Raw genomic sequence first — 19339 nt, forward strand, 5'->3', positions numbered from 1 at the left:
TTAAAATATGAAAATGCTTACAATGGAGAAAAAAACTATAGGTGACGGATAAATAATTTTGAGTTCTTTGTCCAAGAATATAAAAAGCACCTAAAATAATCCATGTAACAAAATGACCGTTTTATGATGATGTTATCAATTAGACACTTTGACATAGGAAACTTTGTTAGTGCACAGCGATTTATATATGTAAATTAAATGTAAAATTAGATTTAATTGAAATATAAATTTAAATTATTGGGTGTACAAGTATGACTTTACAGATTTTTTGATAAAATAACATATTGATTTGAAACATAATGTCATTCTTACTTTATTCAAAATATGCTCCATCGGAAGCTACAACCTTTGCCCATCTTTCAGGCAATAGACGGATTCCATGCTGATAGAAGTCTGGTAGTTTTGAAGCGATCCAGTTATGAAACCAATTTTTAATTTCTTCATAAAAACTGAACCGCTCTCCATAAAGGGTCGACACCATAGATCGGAACAAGTAGTAATCTGAGGGAGCAATGTCTGGTGAGTATGGCGGGTTAGGTAGAATCTCCCAGTTCACTCCTAGATAATTTGTGACGGATTTATGAACATGTGGTCTGGCATTGTCATGCTGTAAAATTATTTTGTCATGTCTATTGTCTCATTCCGGCTGTTTTTCCGTCAGAGCCTGGTTCAAACGTATTAATTGCAGTCGGTAGCATTCACTAGTAATAGTTTCAAATGGTTGCAATAACTCATAATACATCATACTCTTCATATCCCACCAGATACACAACATAACTTTGCTGCCGTGGATGTTTCGCTTTGGTGTTGACCGAGTTCACTGAGCTTAACCAATGGTGGTTTGCGTTTAGAAATGTCATAGTAAATCCACTTTTCATCGCCAGTAATAATTCGATGTAAAAAACCCTTTTTTTTTAAGTTGCAGCAATAATTCATATGTGGTTTTTCTTCTTTCAATGTCTCTTTCTTTCAATTCGTGTGGCACCCAATTTCCTTGCTTTTGGACCATTCCCATGGCATTCAGGCATAAGGAAATGCATTGTTGGATAACATTTAATGCTGTTGCCAATTCTTTTTCCGTTTGACACGCATCTTCGTCCAGTAATGCTTCCAATTGTGCGTCTTCAAATTTTTTCGGCGGCTTTCCATGCGGTTTATCATCCAAATCAAAGGCCCAGTTCCACAACTTGCTTTAAACGGATATGCACGGATATGCAAACGGATGGTTAAAAGCAATAGTATATGCGCATATACTATTGCTTTTAACCATCGGTTTAGCTTTAAACTCCGTTTAAAGCAAGTTGTGGAACTGGGCCTAAATCATGCTTTCCAAATCGTTGAAACCACTTTTCACACATGCTTACCGATGGAGCATATTCTTTGTAAGAGTCCAAACAAGCAAACGATGGCTTTCAACTGCACTTTTCTTTAAAACAAAATAATGCAGTAACACTTTCCGCAAATGACGTTTATTCGGTACAAAAGTAGACATTTTCAATACGATAAATATAACAACCGTTTACACTTCAGTCAAATAGCATCAACTACGTTTGACAGCTGCGTACAGACCTTTCTGATACAAGTATTACCAACCTCAACATAATGCCATCAGTACGCGATACGCCATCTATTGAAAATCCGTAAAGTCATACTTGTATACCCAATAATTATTATGAATATGTATGCATATCCAAATGTCCTACAAGTCGCTTCTCCCTCATGATCCTTCGATATTTTTTTTTTAAGTCTCTTCTTCCCGAGTTTAGCCACTTTAAAAAATTCACATCAATGAGAGATCTGAACTGGTCAACTAATAATGCAACAGCGCTCGTATATTTTATTGATTTTCTTTGGCAAATCTCACAGTATAAACGTAAAAATTATCATATATACCATAGTATAAACATAAAAATGATCATGTATCTATGTATTAAAAATTACTCATAAATCTATATAATAATAAAAAAAAAAAAAACAGATATTTTTCACAGTTAAAAGCGTTCGGATATAAGAAGAAATATCAATATTCTGGTATTATTCTAAATAAATAAACGTGTTCCAATCACGGTTTCGTTAAACCCTGTGTTTTAAATACTGGTTAAACACTGCGCAGACAAGCTGTCACTTAATTAAACAAAGTCTTTTCCTAATATAATAATACTGAAAACACATAGCATATTACAATAATGATAATTTTTCTAATACAAACCGCACGTTCAAACGTAGTGATAATAATATTCCCTGAGGTTTGGTATCTGCAGACTCTCCTCATTCTTTACATGTTGCTGCGAGTAAAGATGACCGCGCAGATTCAACTGGCTGTACACCTCCACCTCGCATAATTCGCAGTAAGCATTCACATTGCTCAACTTACGTCTGTCTCTGTGAAAGTAGAAAAATATCATGTCACAACAACAACAACAATAACAACAACAATAAAGAACCAGATGTTTCATATTTTCTAGTTTTCATTCTAACTATCAATATTATTGACTTTTTCACTATAGTTTCGACTTAATTCGATTGTTATGAACTTTTTCCTTATCCACACGTTTATTAAATTCGTGAAAAAAAAAATTACCCGATTTCTTCGACTTTCAAATATTTTCTTTGGCAAATCTCACAGTATAAACGTAAAAATTATCATATATACCATAGCATAAACATAAAAATGATCATGTATCTATGTATTAAAAATTACTCATAAATCTATATAATAAAAAAAAAAACATTTTTCACAGTTAAAAGCGTTCGGATATAAGAAGAAATATCGATATTCTGGTATTATTCTAAATAAATAAACGTGTTCCAATCATGGTTTCGTTAAACCCTGTGTTTTAAATACTGGTTAAACACTGCGCAAACAAGCTATCGCTTGATTAAACAAAGTCTCAATATCTCGACTTATTCACCAGTTAGCTAAAGAACATTTCAAATCTAATCGATTTACCACGTTCAGTGTACCACCGGTGATACACACGATATGATAACTACTTTACACAAGCTAGCTATTTATCGATCAATGAATATAATGAAATATTTTATAATATATCTGCCTTTACCCAAAATATCAAGTAGCCTGAATGAAAAATCGCACAACGACGCGGCTCAGCACGGGACATGTCTGTTAAAATAACTTGTGCTTCCTAGTCATGTTCTAGCAATTATCGAGTTTGAGATATATTTACATACCCGTTAGATATATGATACAACTTGGCGAGACGCCTCACCATATCTTCCAGTTCATCGTTTCTCTCTCGTAATTTCAACGCTTTATGCAGGGGATACATCTCGCCTTTTTGTACGTCGCGAACGGCGTGCAGAAAGAAGGACTCACAGTAACGATTCCATTGGTTAGAGTCGGCGATCTCAAGAAGGTCCTGCGACCGTCTGCGTCGATCTCGCAGCTCTAATAAAGCGCGCTTTATATAATTTTGACAATTCATCATTTGCTCGTCGTTGCCATCACCATCGTCATAATAATCGTTGTCGAAACGGTTATTACCGGCATTATTTGGTAGTTGCATGCCGACATTCATCCAATGGCGCAATTTATTGATCTGTGGAGGCAGGAGAAGAACTTGCGAAAAATTGACTATTGGTACAGGTAATGATTGAAATGAGAGTTAACTAAAATCGTCTGAAATTTGAAATAACGATAAAAATAACCACGAGACTGCGAGAAACACGAAATAATAGGCAGAAACCCCTGACTAAAAATAGCTCTTCTAGCGCCAACGTGTTAACCACCGTGATCCGACTTTATTCATTCGCCAGTATTGCGTTATTTCTAGGAAAGGTAGAAGACAAGAAGAAAGAAAAAAAAATTCAAAAATGTGTAACGTGCATAGAATTCGATCGCAAGGTCGATACCTCTCGAAGATCATCGTTCGAGATTTCCACGTCGAACAGAATCTCCATATCGTGATCCGGAAAAATGCCTCTGCCGGTGCAGCTGTCCATCGGGCCCAATCCGCAAAGGGCCCCGGTGTAATAGGTCCTCAAGGGACTGCATCTCAGTTCGACCCGCGGTGCGAAAGTCAACGCGAGCAACACGGCGAGCCCCGGCACGTTCGGCAGTAAAGTAGTGTTTCGCAGATGCAACTGATTGCTGTTGTTCAGCTGATTAATGTTCTGTGCTACCAGCAGACGCATCGATCGATCGGAATTTTCATCGAGAAAAATCGAATTGACGGACTCATTCTCGACGATCGTTTTCATGCATTTGCCGGCTGCTGTGAGCTGGTACATGTCGATCTCGAGAGGCGAATAAGGACCTTGGAGCTGTATCCACGAGTTACAATCTGCTTCTTCCGGTGGAAGGGGATACTGGAAATACAAATTGAGTCAATCGAGATACATCGTGCCCTCGAAGAGTCGTAAGTTGTTCCAACTGCACGACTTTTGCGACGGTGATCTTTCGTTTTCGTCGCGATGAAGGGACGAAACGAGCGATCGCGGTCGCCAATAAAAACCCTCTCTTATATTGCAGCATATTCTGTCGATCTAGTTTTAATTCTTCTGCATTCTTGAAATATTTTCTCGCGCTCATCGTGGTTATCGGTTGATACCAAACGAGATTTTCAACTCAACTCACCTCCGATAAATTGTCCTCGTCGTCGTATTGCTGATTCTCATAAAACGATTTCTCCTCCGGCGACATTGTGTTCACGATAGTGGGCTCCACTCGCAGCTCGTGATTATACTTAGACAAGAAACCTTCCTTCCTACTTACAGCGTGCCCCTTCTCAATCAGATACTCGTTCATATTTAATTGTCTGTCTTCGTTGTCGACGACGATCAATTCTAAGTTAATGATGCTGTTTACAATCGAATAAATATGTCCAAAGATTTTCTCGCTCTGGCGAATTTGAGCCTCGAAGCAACTTCGCGAGACTTTCGACCATCGTCCTTGGAAATTGCTGGCCTCGTTTGACGGACGAACGGAGGTCAGAGCGCATCGGAACGCCAGAGAAGGCAGCTTCGCAATCACAACATCATCGATCACTCGTAAATCACTGGATCGCACCCGAGAAGCGCGACCATGATCGATGAAGAAGATGTTCACAATCTCCATGGCATACTCCTCGACTATTGCGCGATGATATGTTACGGAGTCGTCCCTTTCCATGGGGGCGGCGACGACTGTTTTAATTTTCGGAGGGAAGCGGTACTCTCGCAAGGGATGTGCGTTAAGGGCGGACTCGATCCTGCACATTCTCTTGCGAGTGTCTTCATCATCCAGAGAAGCCCAAAAGTAGCCCGGACTAACAATCTGCAAATATTATTTCAAGTAGAATTGAAATGGATTATTCCGTTGTGCGTCTTCTCACATGAGTGATTTTGTAATTATGAAGGTAACGGGGTGAGAGAAGGGCGGGAATCTTACATTTTGTATGGACAAAGGTACGAAAGTTATGTCAAGCCCCGGCAGTTCCGGCCTGATTTTGAACGAGTCTCTCCTGGTCTTACTCCTGTTCTTTTCCTTGTTGAAGAACATAGTCTTCTCAAATCTGTCCAAATCCTGATCTATGCTTATCTTCTGCGCTTCCTTCGCACGTAACAAATCGATCTTAATCGGAATATTGCAATGCCGCATTTTAACAGACATGTAAACAAAATCCGATATTCTATAGAGATTCTCATCGCTGTTGGTCGTCTCTTTCTCGCGATACTGCATGTAGACTCGTGCTGAACCATCGAACGAGACCATTATCCGCTCCTTCGGGATACCGTGGTGTCGGGAAAAGATCTCCTGCAGTCTTCTCGCGTATAAATAGCCCGGTTGCTGTACCGGCCAGCCTCGCATACAAACGGTCTTCAACGGATCTAAAGCGTTTAGATTTTTAACGACGTCAATCTCGTGAGCTTCAACGTTGAGCGGCCGTTTGACAAAATAGTTGGGATAGAAAGCGCCGGCAAGAATCACTTGCAACACAAACTCGCGTTCCGGGCCCTCCCAGATCACCTTGAAGCAAAAAAGCGCAGAATAGTGCATCGTCTGTATCTGTGCTTGACGATAAATCCCCCCCCCCCACCTCATACAAACATACATATTAAAGATGTGCGAACTATTCGAATTCGAATCGAATCGAATCTGAATCGCTATGATTCAAATCCGAATAATTCGAGAATCTCGAATCACGAAGATTCGAATAGGAATCAAATATCAAATTATCGTTTGTGTGCATCAGCTACAAAATGGGCCATCTGGGCCTGTATGTTTGAACTCTTAACTTGTAATTAACTTAACTTATAATTAATAACTTAATTATAAATTACTTTAAATATTTAAATATATATTTTACTTTAAGATAATATTACAATATCAATATTCTCTTTCATATTAAAATCTTCCATCATTATTTGCATGTTTAATAGTCATGTTATATTTTTGAATGATTCGATTCGATTTCATTCGATTCGATTCGACATACAAATTCTTGATTCGCACATTTCTAATACATACATACATGTGTGTGTGTGTGTATGTGTGTGTACACACATCATATTATTGAACATTACATTATTGAAAATCCCAAATATGTGCACGGATCTCTTCCTCACCTTGCGCACGCCGACCGTTTCTTTCACGCCCAACCTCGTCAATCTGTGAGTAATCTCATTGACGAGAACGTCCAATTCGCGCAAGGTCCGCAGTTGGACGCCGTTTCTTTGAGCCCACTGCTTCTCGATTTGATACGTGGTGAATCGGCGATTCGCCTTTTCGTTCTGCCAAACCTTGTACACATTTAATGCAGCGATGCAATCGCTGTCGGTCCCGCGAGCCCACTTCTTCTTCGTCGAGTACGTTGAGATGCTGTTGCGACATTCACCTGAGACAAACATGTCCTTGAGCGCCATGCTGGCGCCCAGCACAATGGCGTCTCGTAAAATTCCAAAAACGTGACCCATCATAATTAATTTGGAGATTTGTATGTGGAGTGGGAGTTGAGCCATTATTCTTCCCATATCGGTCAGCTTGCCGTCGAAGGGTTGAAAAGCGTGGTGATCGTTCATCAGTGCGCCGTTCTCTTTCAGTTGTAGAATCGTGCTCGAGAGATTCTGGAGACTAGGCGGATCCAGGGAGAGAGCAAGGAGGGAGCGAGGATCGTCGAGATCAAAGATCTTGGCGCGCAGAACGACATTGGCTAGAGGGGCACGCAACATCTCTGGCATGCCTTCGTTGTCGAGTACCTTCTGCAAATTTTTCAAGAATGCAGCTGATTCGCGCAATGCTTATTGTGCCGTTCGGCTCGTTTCTCTCACTCGCTCGCGAGCTCTCGTAACTGCACGGCCAAATTTACTCACGTGATAAAACGCTTTCGGCACCAATCTGTACACCCTGCCGTCCATCACGCGGCCAGCACGACCTGCTCGTTGCACGCAACTCATTTTGCTTGCCCAACAAAGTTGCAAGGACTGATAATTGGAGACGGGATCGAGGGCGATTAATTTGACGAGGCAAAAGTCAATCACTGCAATTTTGAATAATCGAGATTGGATTATCGGGAGGGCGGAGCGCGGCGGAGCGAGAGGCGAGACATTTATTAGCCGCGGCGAGTCGCGTTCGTTAGCTAATCGACATCAAGTTCACGTTATTTGTACAGCTTAATATAAGCTTAAGATTAATCTTCCTCTCTCGCGAGGGTTCCGCGAGATCCTTCCCCTGATAATATAATTTAATGGGTTGTATCATTTAATTAATAATTTAATGACACAACCCTTACCGTACTTGACATCCGGCACCGTGACACTGCTCTCAGCGATATTCGTTGATAGTATGATCCGCCGATGGCGCGCCGGTGGTTTGTAAAAGACGCGTTGTTGCTCGTCGCTGGAAATCATCGAGTGTAATACCACCAAATCCAACAATTTGTCCTCATAACACTTGGACGATAGAAATGTGTATAGCTCCTCGATTTCGTAGATTCCTGGCAAGAAAACGAGAACCGTGTGCCTATGTGACGTACAAACGGCAACATTTGTTTGATCTCCTTTTGCCTCTTTGTTGCCGCCGCTGTCGTTTATATCAATCTCGTCCAAGGCAATGATAATTTTCGCGCAAAAATTGATCATGGATTGTGTGACCCGCGGCTCGGAAGGGGACACTTGTGGTATCTGCAGGAACAATGTAATACCGATAAAATACTCATCATGCGCCATGCAAAGTTAACAACGTGGTTTTATCAAGTCAATAGAAAAAGAAAGGAAAAAGTTAGAAAAAAAAGGAATGTAACATGATTGCAAAAGATGAAATATATTCGTGTTAACAAATTCTTACTCACTGCACCCAGATCTTTTATCTCGTCTAGAAAATATGTATGAATCTCGAAACATCTCTTCTCAGGCATTTCCACAACAGGCGCCGGCACTAACTTGTTTCTTAATCGTCTGGAAAAATATTCGGCAAACCTTTTCACGTCGACTGTCGCCGACATGAGAACCACCTTCACCATGCTGGAATTCGTTTGCAGCAACTTCTTCACGACTAGCAGAAGAAAATCCATTTCTTGATCGCGTTCATGAATTTCATCCAATATCACGTGTGTATAATCAAGCATGTGCTTCCGCAGTATCAATCGCTGAAGAAGGATTTCAGTGGTGCAGTAAGTTAGACGAGTATCAGGAGAAATCTCCTGCTTCATGCCAACTCGGTAACCCACGACGCTGCCGAGAGGCCAGCCTCCTTCATGGCTCACCCGTTTTGCTATGCTTATAGCAGCAATTCGTCGTGGTTGCGTCACTGAAAAAGAAAAGGAATCATTAATTATTTGGTATACAAAAGTTTTGCCTATGACAAATTTATCGCTAGATCATCAATTTGCTTTACTTTTATTTTATACGCTTTTCATTTCAAATTAAAATTTACATAGTATACACAAAATATAAATTAATATAGAGATAGAACCTATAATGTTGCAATGAAGTCTCTTCTTGGTATTGGCATCCAGAATAAGTTGAGGAATCTGAGTGGTTTTTCCACAGCCAGTTGGCCCTTGAATTACAACCACGGGATTAGATTCAATCATTGATAATATTGTATTTTTCATTGATAAAATGGACAAATTAGATTTTGGTTCGTAAGTAAAATCACACTCTCGGTAGGAATCAGCCAAACTTTTAATGTACATTTTCTGTTGCTCCTGGGTTACCTCTTTACATTCGTGCTTTGCTTTATTCATATTTACATTGTCCATAAACTGTAAATTAATAAAAAAGAAGTATAAATTTTTACTTATTCAAGGAATAAAAAATTTATTTTGCCTCATATTTTGCCAATATTGTCTTTCTTCTATTTATATATTATAAAGGATAAAGAGGAAAATGCAGTAGTTTAACTCCACTAGAAAGTTGATCAATATATTTACACATATGACTCTGATATTAACTTTTCAGGGGAAAGAAATATCACATTAATTTCTTACATATTTCATCATTGTGTGTATGTGATATAACTTCAGAAAATATTACTTCTCTCACCTTTAGATATTCCTCCGCTTCTTTCTCAGTATAGTCCTTTATATATTCGGGTTCCTCCATGTCTATAAATGCAATAGAGCAATTATGTTTGATATTTGTAGAAGCTATTGTTCGAATACATACACAACACGTGATATTTGTAGGATGCAAGCACACATGTGTAGTGTGGTGTACCCAGGTATTCTCGGGTCAATATATCCAAGAATGTTATATATTGCATATATTTTCACGTGACAAATTTAAAAAAATGTTTACTTTTATATGTGCCGCGGAAAGACAATGTTTTATACAGTACTTATAGATATTTACAGTAGCTATTATATCTTTATCAGCCGGCAATAGAGTAATTTTTAACCTCAATCAGGTTCAAATACAGCGGGATCAATATTACCTAAAAACTACAATACAGCGAGAAGGGTATATATACCTGAGATTGAAAAAATAAAAGTCGAACGAAAATAATTGATTCAATGATTTTTATGCCCACAAAATATTTCACCGACACATTTGAAAAATACGACGCTCCGTCCGAAATAAGCTTCGAAAGTTTTGATTTTAGTTATAAGATTGGTAGGCCTGAGACACCGGCATGTCTGCCACACGGTGGAAATTGGCTAGGGAATATTGCGGTAGCCAATCAATTAATCTGTTCGTTTTATTTGCACTGCTGAACTGGTGTGCAATAAGTTAGAGTGAGAAAAATATAGTTGTCTCGCTCTAACTTATTGCATTAGTTGACGGACAAACCAAATGTTCCAGATGCCACATGTTCGTAAATACTATTTCCGGGCAAGCAAGATGCTGAATAGCAATCAGCCTGAGGCCAGTGAAAACAGTAAACATTCCCATATGTTTTTACATTACAAAATTACATTAGAAAATTTTCACTTTTCACGAGTTCACGTTAAAGGAAAAGATTCATAATTGATATTCTGGTCCATTCCAGTTTACTTTAAGCCATAAGGCACAGGTAAAACCGCAGGTGAATATTCCAAAAAATAATCGACAGTGGTTGGTCAATTTGCTTACAATTTGTGACCAACGACTTTTTGCGGAAAGCCCTTTAAGATATGGTGGCGGCTCGTAGTGGTGACTGGGCAAATAAAAGTAACATGCTTGAGGATTGGATAAATATCCCATTACAGTTAGTATGACCCGTTATTTTTATCAGTCCCAAAATCTGCGCTACGAGTCATCCCCGCCAATATTTAATCTCGTTAAATACAAAAGATCTATCTCACAAGCACGTTTAAGAAGTAAAGGCTTCGGTTTGTAGAATGTACCGCGCGATATTAGAACTGTTTGAACCGCCATATGGTATAATTGCGTTGTATTCGCAGGGAGGTAAACATATACTTGATGTGCGAGAGAAAAGAAATGTTGGAGGCACAGCTACAGCGAGATGAGTTACGGAGCGCGATATTAGATGCACAACGAAATTTCAAGTTCAAGCTGGATTAGGTTAGGTTAGGTTGGGACGAAGACGAGAAGGGATTAGGTTAGGTTGGTACTACTACCACCGCTACGCCGGACCGGACCGACCAAACGCGAACTGTAGTGGCATATGACGCGTCTGGCAACACTGGTGTACATACGTACGTACGTACATGCATGCGTGCGCACGAGCCTCCAAAATCACCCGGCCGTCACCTGTGCCGACAAACGAGGTAAGCAACAGCCGTTATTACAAAGTGTCGTTAACAACGGGAGAAAGCGCGTAATCGCGACGCGATCGACGCGAAGCAGTCGCCGCCGGTACGGTAACGTGCGTGGTTTGTCACGCGTCGCGCTACATGCAAATATGTTCGTCACAGGAACGATACGTACGCGCGGCGTGTTGCGTCGCGTCGCGTAGCGTCGCGTTGCGTCGTGTCGCGTCGTGTCGTACGGCTCGCTCGTGTGACGTGAGTAACGCGCACTTTCCTCGCCGTCACATTCCCGAGCAGTTTGCGAGCTCGCCTTCTGTCAGTCGAATTTCCTACATTCTAAATCATCCACTCTCGCGTCAGTCTTGCGCCCGGTTTCCCGCCGCCGTTCACTGCAATAGAAGGCATACACGCTCACTGTGTTTCTACATGACGTCATTAAAAAACGCTGCATCTATGCATATGCATCTCTGTTGTTTTCATCATTGTCGTTGCCCGTTGTCGTTGCCGCTGCCGCAACCGCCGCCTTGTCGTCGCCACCATCACCTTCATCATCGGCGACATCGGCGTCATATCGTGTTGTTGTGGCACGTCACGCGAGCCTCGACTATCGTCTGTCATGGCGCGTGAAATGTCGCCACTGCCGCTGTTGCAGTCGCAACGGTTGCGTCTCTTCTTTTTAATATAGTATAGCGTGACATCTTTGATACATCTTCGGTACAGCGCGGTATATTTACGGAGGTTTGGGCGGAAAAAAAGCGACAAAGATGGCAACCGAGCACGGAAAATGTATTCCGGATGATTGTTTCTTTTTTTTTCTTTCTCGTTTCGCGTATTAACGCGTTTTAAGCCTAACCTAACCTAACCCTAACATACGCGATATACAATTCGCAAGAGTCGCAGCGAATGACACTCGCGGCTCGCGGCGTGACGTCGACCGTTGTCGACGACTCCTGTCGCAAAGAGGTAGGAAGCGGCCGTCATGGCGGCCGCTGCCGATCGCCACGCGCCATGTCGCGGTTGCGCTCGCGCACGTCCTCGTACTCGTACTCTCTTTCCCCCTTCCGTAGCGGGTGCACTAGTGCGAAGGGAAAGCGTGTGTCTCGTTAACCTTTTGCTCGGACTCTGTGTGACGCTCTCTTCGCGCATGTACATATTATTAATAATAATAATTCATCGTCCTCATGCAGACAAGAGATCGTCTCGATCGCCATGAACGTAACGAGAAATTGTACATCAACATTTCCAATCGAATCACTCGAAATTTTGCTCTACTTTTTAGACGGTCGTAACGATGACTTTCTCTTTTCTTTGCATAAAATCAGCCGTAGGAGAGATTTTGTCTCTACATTTACGTTTAAACGTATATATCAGGGCCACGCGAGCATTTGAAAGAAAGCACAATTTTTCGATAACAGATTTTTTAGCGCGCAATGCGTAGAAAGCAGCTTTACGTGTCGACAAAACACATGGCAGCTAAAAATAGCGCGGTGAAAAATATACACCAACGCGTAAATGCAACGCGCGGATTATTATTATGCGACGCACGTCTTCTCGAAATAACGTCGCTTTTTTCGCGCGGTCATATTTCAGATAAAATCATTTCGTCGGAGTCGGTCTCTACGAGAGACGAAAACTCTTACTATCCTTAATGTTGTCGGCTCAAATTGTCGATCTTTCGGTTAGATTCGGTTAGTCATCGATATAATTTCAATTACGCGAGATGCAAATAAATGGCTCTAATCAGACGCTACCCATTTTTTTTCTTTCGCGATTGTCTTATCTCGTGATGAGAGATACGTTGCAATCGTTAATTACACCGATAATACGTACGGCCTTCGAGATCAGTCAAGCTTGATCAGTTATCGACCGAAAAACATTGCGATCATTCGCGGTTTAATAAATACGGCACTTGGGAAATCACCACGTTTCTTCATATTCTACGACTGCAATATAATCCACGTTGATTCCATAAGCACGAAATTATTGTGCGTTTCCATGTCGACGATATAATTCGTCAATAATTTATTTTCTCACCTTCTCTCCCAGTGTTCTGTGCATTGTCATTATGGCATCCTAAAATTTACATGTTGCAATAGTAATCTGTTTAATAATATGTATAATGTCTGATCCTGTGACTCTACTGAATCGATAGTTTGGCGGTTCTGCTACTACTCTTTCTCTTGTTTTCTATTAAACTTCATATCGATTATCGGATATTGCTGATAATACCACATCGTTACAAAAGTCCCCAGTGACACGCAATCGGTTAATGTACGGTACTTGCAAGACGTATCGTTAAGGGTCGATTGTCCCGACTTCTTGCTAAGTCAATTGATTGTTGAATCATACGTTTGTCTTTGTTTTTCCCTTAATTTAGACAGAGACAGACATATGGTTCAACTATCAGTTAACTTACCAAGGAATTGGAACAACCTTGCCCTGAGACAAACGTTGCAGCTTCGTAAGCAGCTACGTTCTATATTATTGATTCCGTCGAGAACCATGAGTGTGAGTGTCAATTACGTTTGAGTGCAAAATTTGCAATAATAATAATAATAATGATACCGGGATTGGAGACATTTGTTCCTCGATGTCACGTCGACGATTGTTGTAGAGCGGTTCTCGGCTGGTCCGTCCCAGCCGCGGTGGCGGCGGTGGTGGCGACGGTAGTGGGGTCTTGTTTACCGAATTTCTCAAAAGCGGGTCAGCGACGACGTTACGATCCAAGTAGCGGCCCAATAAGAGACACGAGGAAGGGAAAAAGAGAATTCGCAGTCTCGATCGTCCGATTTATAGAAGAGCGAGAGAGAGCACGACAAACTCGTTCTCCTTCAACGAAGAGATACTCTTGTGCACTCGTTCTCGTTTCGCCAACACTTTCTTCTTTTGCGGATATACATCTTTTTTCAGGGCACACGGGCTACCGCTCCTCCCTTTTACTTCTTTTTCTGCTCAATTTAATTTTCTTGTTGGATCTGCAAAGATCCAACCACGAGGGGGAAGAGAGAGAACGACGAAGAAAAGAGTTCAAAGTCATCCAACTATCATTCGACTATTCAATTTCTTAAATATCTTTGTCTATATACCATTATGAATGATTATTATTATTATTAGTTAGAAAAGAAAGAAGTTTTTTCTCTCTCACGTCTAGCTTTATGAAATTTCCGTTAAGGGATGCGATATAACATAGAAATACGAAAGCAAGATTTGTCCCGCGCTGCGGCCGGCTTGCGCGTACCACGTGAAGTTTGCGGAATGCGGCGGCATGTGACTAGTGAACAGACGCGCATGCGCGCGCCGTCCAATAACGCCTCGAGCCATTCGTAACTGATGGTAGACGAGAGCCCTCTTCTTGCGCATGCACGCTACGCCACCAGGGACGTTGCGATATTGGTGGGACTTCGTGGAGAGTAAGGATTGATGTGTCGAAAGTAAACAGGTAAGATATTTTATACAATGTAGGATCGTATGACGTTAAGGTTGTTATTAACAGACCAGACGTTGCGATATTCCAAGATTCTCGTGCTCATACAAACATGGTTCTCTGTTGATGAGTGGCTCCCCATGCTAAATTTTAAAACAGTCTGAACACTTTTCTCTCGATCTGCAATTCAGAAGGCAACAGATGTCTAAGTGAAGGGAACTTAATCTTCGGAAATTTTTCAGCGATAGCTTCTTTCTTTGAATCAGTTGTGTTTCAAACTGCATCCAAACAGAAAGTGTTCAAACCGTTTTGAAGATTGGTCCTGATTCTGCGTTCTCATCACTAAAAGTGACTCTAATACCCATATTCATAGTCAGGCCTTATATTTGAGGCCTCCTTATATCCATCTTTAAATGTTGCACGGATTCTTTTATTGGCTACAGACCATCTGAAGATAAACTTAAGGAAGTCTTAAATATAAGGCCTGACTATGAATACGGATGTTTGAGTGCCTTACAACCAACCAGTGGTGCGATTCTGTAACTCGTTATTGGAGTTGACACTTTCGTTATCGTCGCGCAGCTTTTGTATACCGTGGAAAAGCTGCGCAACGATAACGAAAGTGTCGTTAACTCCAATAACGAATTACAGAATCGCAGTACTGGAGGCTTATAAGCCACTTTTAGTCACTTTTAACGATAAAAGAGAGTTCAGAATATGAATCTGTGCGTTATATATTAAACATAGATAAAACGCATTTAGTGAGACACTGACAGCGCGGTAAGAATATAACGTAAAGAATATAACGTTGACTTTTCTTGTTGCACGCAAGTGTGTGTTTATTAATTTTATAAAAAAATCCTTCAATAATGCATCCGTGTTTATTAATTTTATCAAAAATCCTTAATGCGTGTATGTTTATTAATTTTATCAAAAATCCTTAAATAATGTGTGCGTTTATTAATTTTATAAAAGATCCTTAAATAATTTTTTTAAAAACATTCAATAAGGGACCATACAGAACCAATTGAGCTGGGTTGCTGTTGCATTGAATACGCATGTGCAGAAAAGAGGAGGGGGCTCATCTCTAACGCACCACCGAATGGCTTGTAACGGCGCCGCGCGTCCTTCCGTATACGCGCGTTCGTTGGGACTGTGTTTCCTGTAAACAAGTGCCGCTCGTTATTTGTATGTCGCATGTGTACGCGATATATAAAACTATTTATTTTTTTTTTTTTCAAAGAAGCCGTCTGAATTGCAGCGAATATTTTGAAATGGTTGGATAGATAAGGTACTGGGAGCAAAAGTCTGCCGTATATCCTGCAAGAAGGAACAAGTGGCCAAGTCGAGTTGGCGTCGCTGCCATTTGACAACGTGATATCGTCTGTTTCGAAGAAGAGACTGTTGGAAGACACGAAAAGGCAGAGAGAGAGGGAGAGAGCGCGTATAATAAAGGGACATGTATCAATTTTGGGAGAAGGTGCAATATCGATTGTAGTTACAAACCGTGCACGTTTCTATTAGACTCGAGATCGACAGCACAGATTGAATTTCTCTCTTTCTTTCTGTCTCTCGCGTGATCTCACGACGAAACGAAATGAAGTTGGTTATGCACGTGCTCTGTGAACTCAGTGATTGTTATGGAGATAACGTGGACGCGCGTTTGATGGTATCCTTGTGGTCGTCGCTATCTCGAATGAGTTCTGCGCACACAACTTCATTGGCTACTGCGTTGTCTTTGTTCCATCATCGAACCTCAGGCACGTGTTCACACTATTCAATTTCGTGTTTTGTCCAAACTCATACTATCCAAGTACATGTACAATATGCCATTCAATGATTGCACTTATATATTCCTTTCCTTTTTGTTTTGGGGTAAAATTGCAGAAGCGATAGTGACTTAGAAACAAGAGGCAAGATGTTCAATTTTCACAAGCCAAAGGTCTATCGCTCTGCTACTGGCTGCTGTATCTGTAAGGCCAAATCTAGCAGGTAAACAAGTCATTTGGTTTTTCAAAGTTTCCATTTTCAGATTTGCATTATAGAAATTTTTATTTAGATAGGATTTTTATTTAGATATATAGATGATATATAGATATACATAATGAATTGTTCTCAGCAATAAGGCTAAGTGATCTGATAATGAATGCACAAAAATGATCTCTTTTATTCAATTTGTTCCAAATATGCTTGTTAAGCCCTAACAAATGAAGAGCAGCTTGTTTAAACGAATCTGATGCAAAGACATTTGCAAATAAATATATATATATATAATATTGTTTTCTGTATTCAGACAAATCATTGAGTCTTGTTTTATTTAATTTATTATTAGAAATATTTATCTTACATGTATTTCATCATAACAGATTTGTCCAAGCTGTTTTTTTCATATTTACAGCTCGAGGTTTACAGATAGCAAAAAGTATGAGGATGATTTTTTGGAATGTTTTCAACTGCAAGAGAGGCGTACTGGCGAGATATGTAATGCATGTGTGCTTTTGGTCAAAAGATGGAAAAAATTGCCAGCTGGAAGCAATCGCAACTGGAGACACGTTAGTATACTTTGCAATAAATGTGCAATAAATCTGTAAACCCTTCCAAGATGCTAAATCCAACCATCTATTACTGATTGTGATTGCAAGTTTCAGATGTAGAGTGCTATAACTATAGTTGTGTTTCAACATTTATTTATAACATGAAAAAATGTTGGTTTCTATATTTTTACTAGTGAAAAGTTGAAAAATTTGACATTAGCAAGAACTTGTCACTGAGAAATGATGCGTGTGGAAGTAAAAACATGCACATTGGCACATGGTATTAATGTACTATGATCTGCAACTAAATTTGTAGTCAATATAATCCATAGTTCATAAATAATACTAATTATATAATATTAAAATATTCTCAGTAATCTTGACAATTTATATAATTTTAAACTGATCTTTTTTTTTCTTTTTTGTTTATGAATATAATTGGCTGCAGGTAGTGGACGCACGTGCTGGTCCTGGCATCAAGTCGCTAACAAAGTATAAGTCAAGGAACAAGAAGAAGGTGAAGGACAAGCCTGAAAAGATCGAAAAGATTGTGAAAAAGAAATATGTTTACTCAAAGACAGAGGCCGACCGCGAACATAGTCCAGCTATGAGCGATGAGTTGACTGGTTAGTATGGTATATTTAATTACTTAAAAGCAACACACACGTGCTCGTGCGCATATATCTGTACATGTTGCAAACTATAAGATTGCCGAATAATGAATGAAAAATGTTATTAATTATGTCGTAGATTAAACTGCTGAATTATGTAATATGTCGCAACAAAATAACATTTGTTATCTACTCAACACTAATATTGTTGATTTTTTGATTTTGCAGAATATTACAGCATTGCGGAAGTGGGCAGCAAAAGTTCAAGCAGGTCAGAAAGTCCTGCAGATAGTGATGACATCGCGGAAAAGCAAATAGATGTACCACCTGTTGAGAATATGGAAGTTGAACAGAGTTATATTAACGATTTCATCGATTTGTCATACTTTAAAAGGTAATCTTGTTTAATTTGTGCAACTGCATAAATTTGTACGATTGATAAAGATGCTTGCTCGTTATAAGAAAAAGAAAAAACCAACAAGAGTAAAGAAAGTTCTTTATAATGAAGAATTTCTTTATTCAATTTTCGATTAAATTGTAAAACATTCAAAATTGTTTCGAAGTTTTCGAAAAAGATAGCGTTTGATTAACACTCCTCGATTTTAAAATAGAGTGGAGTGAGGTAGAATTTTATATATATATATATTAAATATTAATATTAAGCGTGTATAAATCTCATTTGTAAATGAGATCTAAATTAATATCGGTGACAACTTTTCTACTTCGCAGAGAGATCATCTGTTGCGGCACAATCTTCAAGGGCCCTTATGGTGAGGTGATTGTGGATCCTTCCTTACTGAAACCCTGCGTAGGCTGTCTGGCCACTAGGAGACAGCGGCAGCGTAGCGACGACATCTCGTCGGCATCGGAAGCCACCAGTCCTATCCACTCTGCGTCCGTCAGTCCAGCGCATAGTGTCGAATTGCCACCGGAGGCAAGTGTAATTTCCTCCAAACAAAATGCTAAAACGACCTTCAGCGACTCGTCGTCTGACTCTGGTTACGACGAATGCTCCAATCAGGGTGCGTACAGTGGTAATAAGATTGGCAAACACGGTCAGGATATCAAGTTGCTTCAACGAATGGACCAGATGTCCTATAAATCCTTGACAGTCGACGCCGACGTCGCCATTAATCCACCGTCTCAAATACAGCCGGTATCGTCAAATTAATGCCGACTGTTTGTAGAGTGTTAATTTATTCTTTTCTCATTAACACGCGCGCGCACATACGTGCGTACAGCTCTTTTTGACCATAAGGATGCATTTGAAGATTGCCAATCGATTCTCGCTAGGGTCCAAAGTCAAGAGACAAATTGATAAAATTGGAAAAAGGGAACACAGATATTTTAATTCGAAGAATTTTAAGAAAATGTTCTCGTTAAGCAGAAATTAAAATTTCTGAAGAAGATTGTGCTAAAATTAATACTCCTAATTGTAAAGTAACAAAAACAAGGAAATCTTGATTTTAGCAATTCTTCGCGAAAATGTTTAGAATCTCTGACAGTAAAATCTTAATGTCAAACCAAATTGTAAGAATTTATATCTTAGCAAATTTAGGAATTTTAACTTTTCTTTTTATAAGGACTTTAAGAGCAAATTTTAATATATATTCTAATTTTTGATAACTAAAATTTTTC

The 19339-nt window shown here is 39.8% G+C and overlaps 2 protein-coding genes across 8 annotated transcripts; one reads left to right on the forward strand and one right to left on the reverse strand.

The window, feature by feature from the left end:
- Nucleotides 1-517: 517 nt before the first annotated feature.
- On the reverse strand, nt 518-10040 carry LOC105185118 (probable ATP-dependent RNA helicase spindle-E). Of its 2 annotated transcripts, XR_003113857.1 has the most exons (13): nt 9911-10040; nt 9484-9545; nt 8912-9203; nt 8289-8746; nt 7731-8121; nt 7312-7478; nt 6568-7200; nt 5390-5968; nt 4598-5275; nt 3874-4329; nt 3193-3560; nt 1365-2382; nt 518-1190 (listed from the first exon to the last, which is right to left on the reverse strand). XR_003113857.1 is itself a non-coding variant. In XM_011144378.3 (12 exons), exons 2-12 carry the CDS (start codon nt 9541-9543, stop codon nt 2217-2219), a joined length of 4248 nt encoding a protein of 1415 aa, XP_011142680.1. In that variant the 5' UTR covers nt 9544-9545; nt 9911-10040; the 3' UTR covers nt 518-2216. The 2 variants fall into 2 exon arrangements, 1 of the variants encoding a protein (XP_011142680.1); XM_011144378.3 differs by having other exon boundaries at nt 518-2382.
- Nucleotides 10041-10824: 784 nt separating this feature from the next.
- On the forward strand, nt 10825-19285 carry LOC105185116 (SIN3-HDAC complex-associated factor). 6 transcript variants are annotated; one of them, XM_025304971.1, is made up of 7 exons: nt 11060-11150; nt 14305-14571; nt 16444-16548; nt 16955-17108; nt 17539-17716; nt 17930-18095; nt 18431-19285. In XM_025304971.1, exons 3-7 carry the CDS (start codon nt 16475-16477, stop codon nt 18870-18872), a joined length of 1014 nt encoding a protein of 337 aa, XP_025160756.1. In that variant the 5' UTR covers nt 11060-11150; nt 14305-14571; nt 16444-16474; the 3' UTR covers nt 18873-19285. The 6 variants fall into 6 exon arrangements, with proteins under 6 accessions (XP_011142671.1, XP_025160756.1, XP_011142678.1 ...); XM_011144376.3 differs by lacking the exon at nt 14305-14571 and adding an exon at nt 15843-16316 and having other exon boundaries at nt 11103-11150; XM_011144370.3 differs by lacking the exon at nt 14305-14571 and adding an exon at nt 15800-16316 and having other exon boundaries at nt 11135-11150.
- The last annotated feature ends 54 nt before the right edge of the window (nt 19286-19339 follow it).

The sequence above is a fragment of the Harpegnathos saltator genome, unplaced genomic scaffold (assembly GCF_003227715.2).
Source record: "Harpegnathos saltator strain DR-91 unplaced genomic scaffold, Hsal_v8.6 scaffold659, whole genome shotgun sequence".
NCBI lineage: Eukaryota > Metazoa > Arthropoda > Insecta > Hymenoptera > Formicidae > Harpegnathos > Harpegnathos saltator.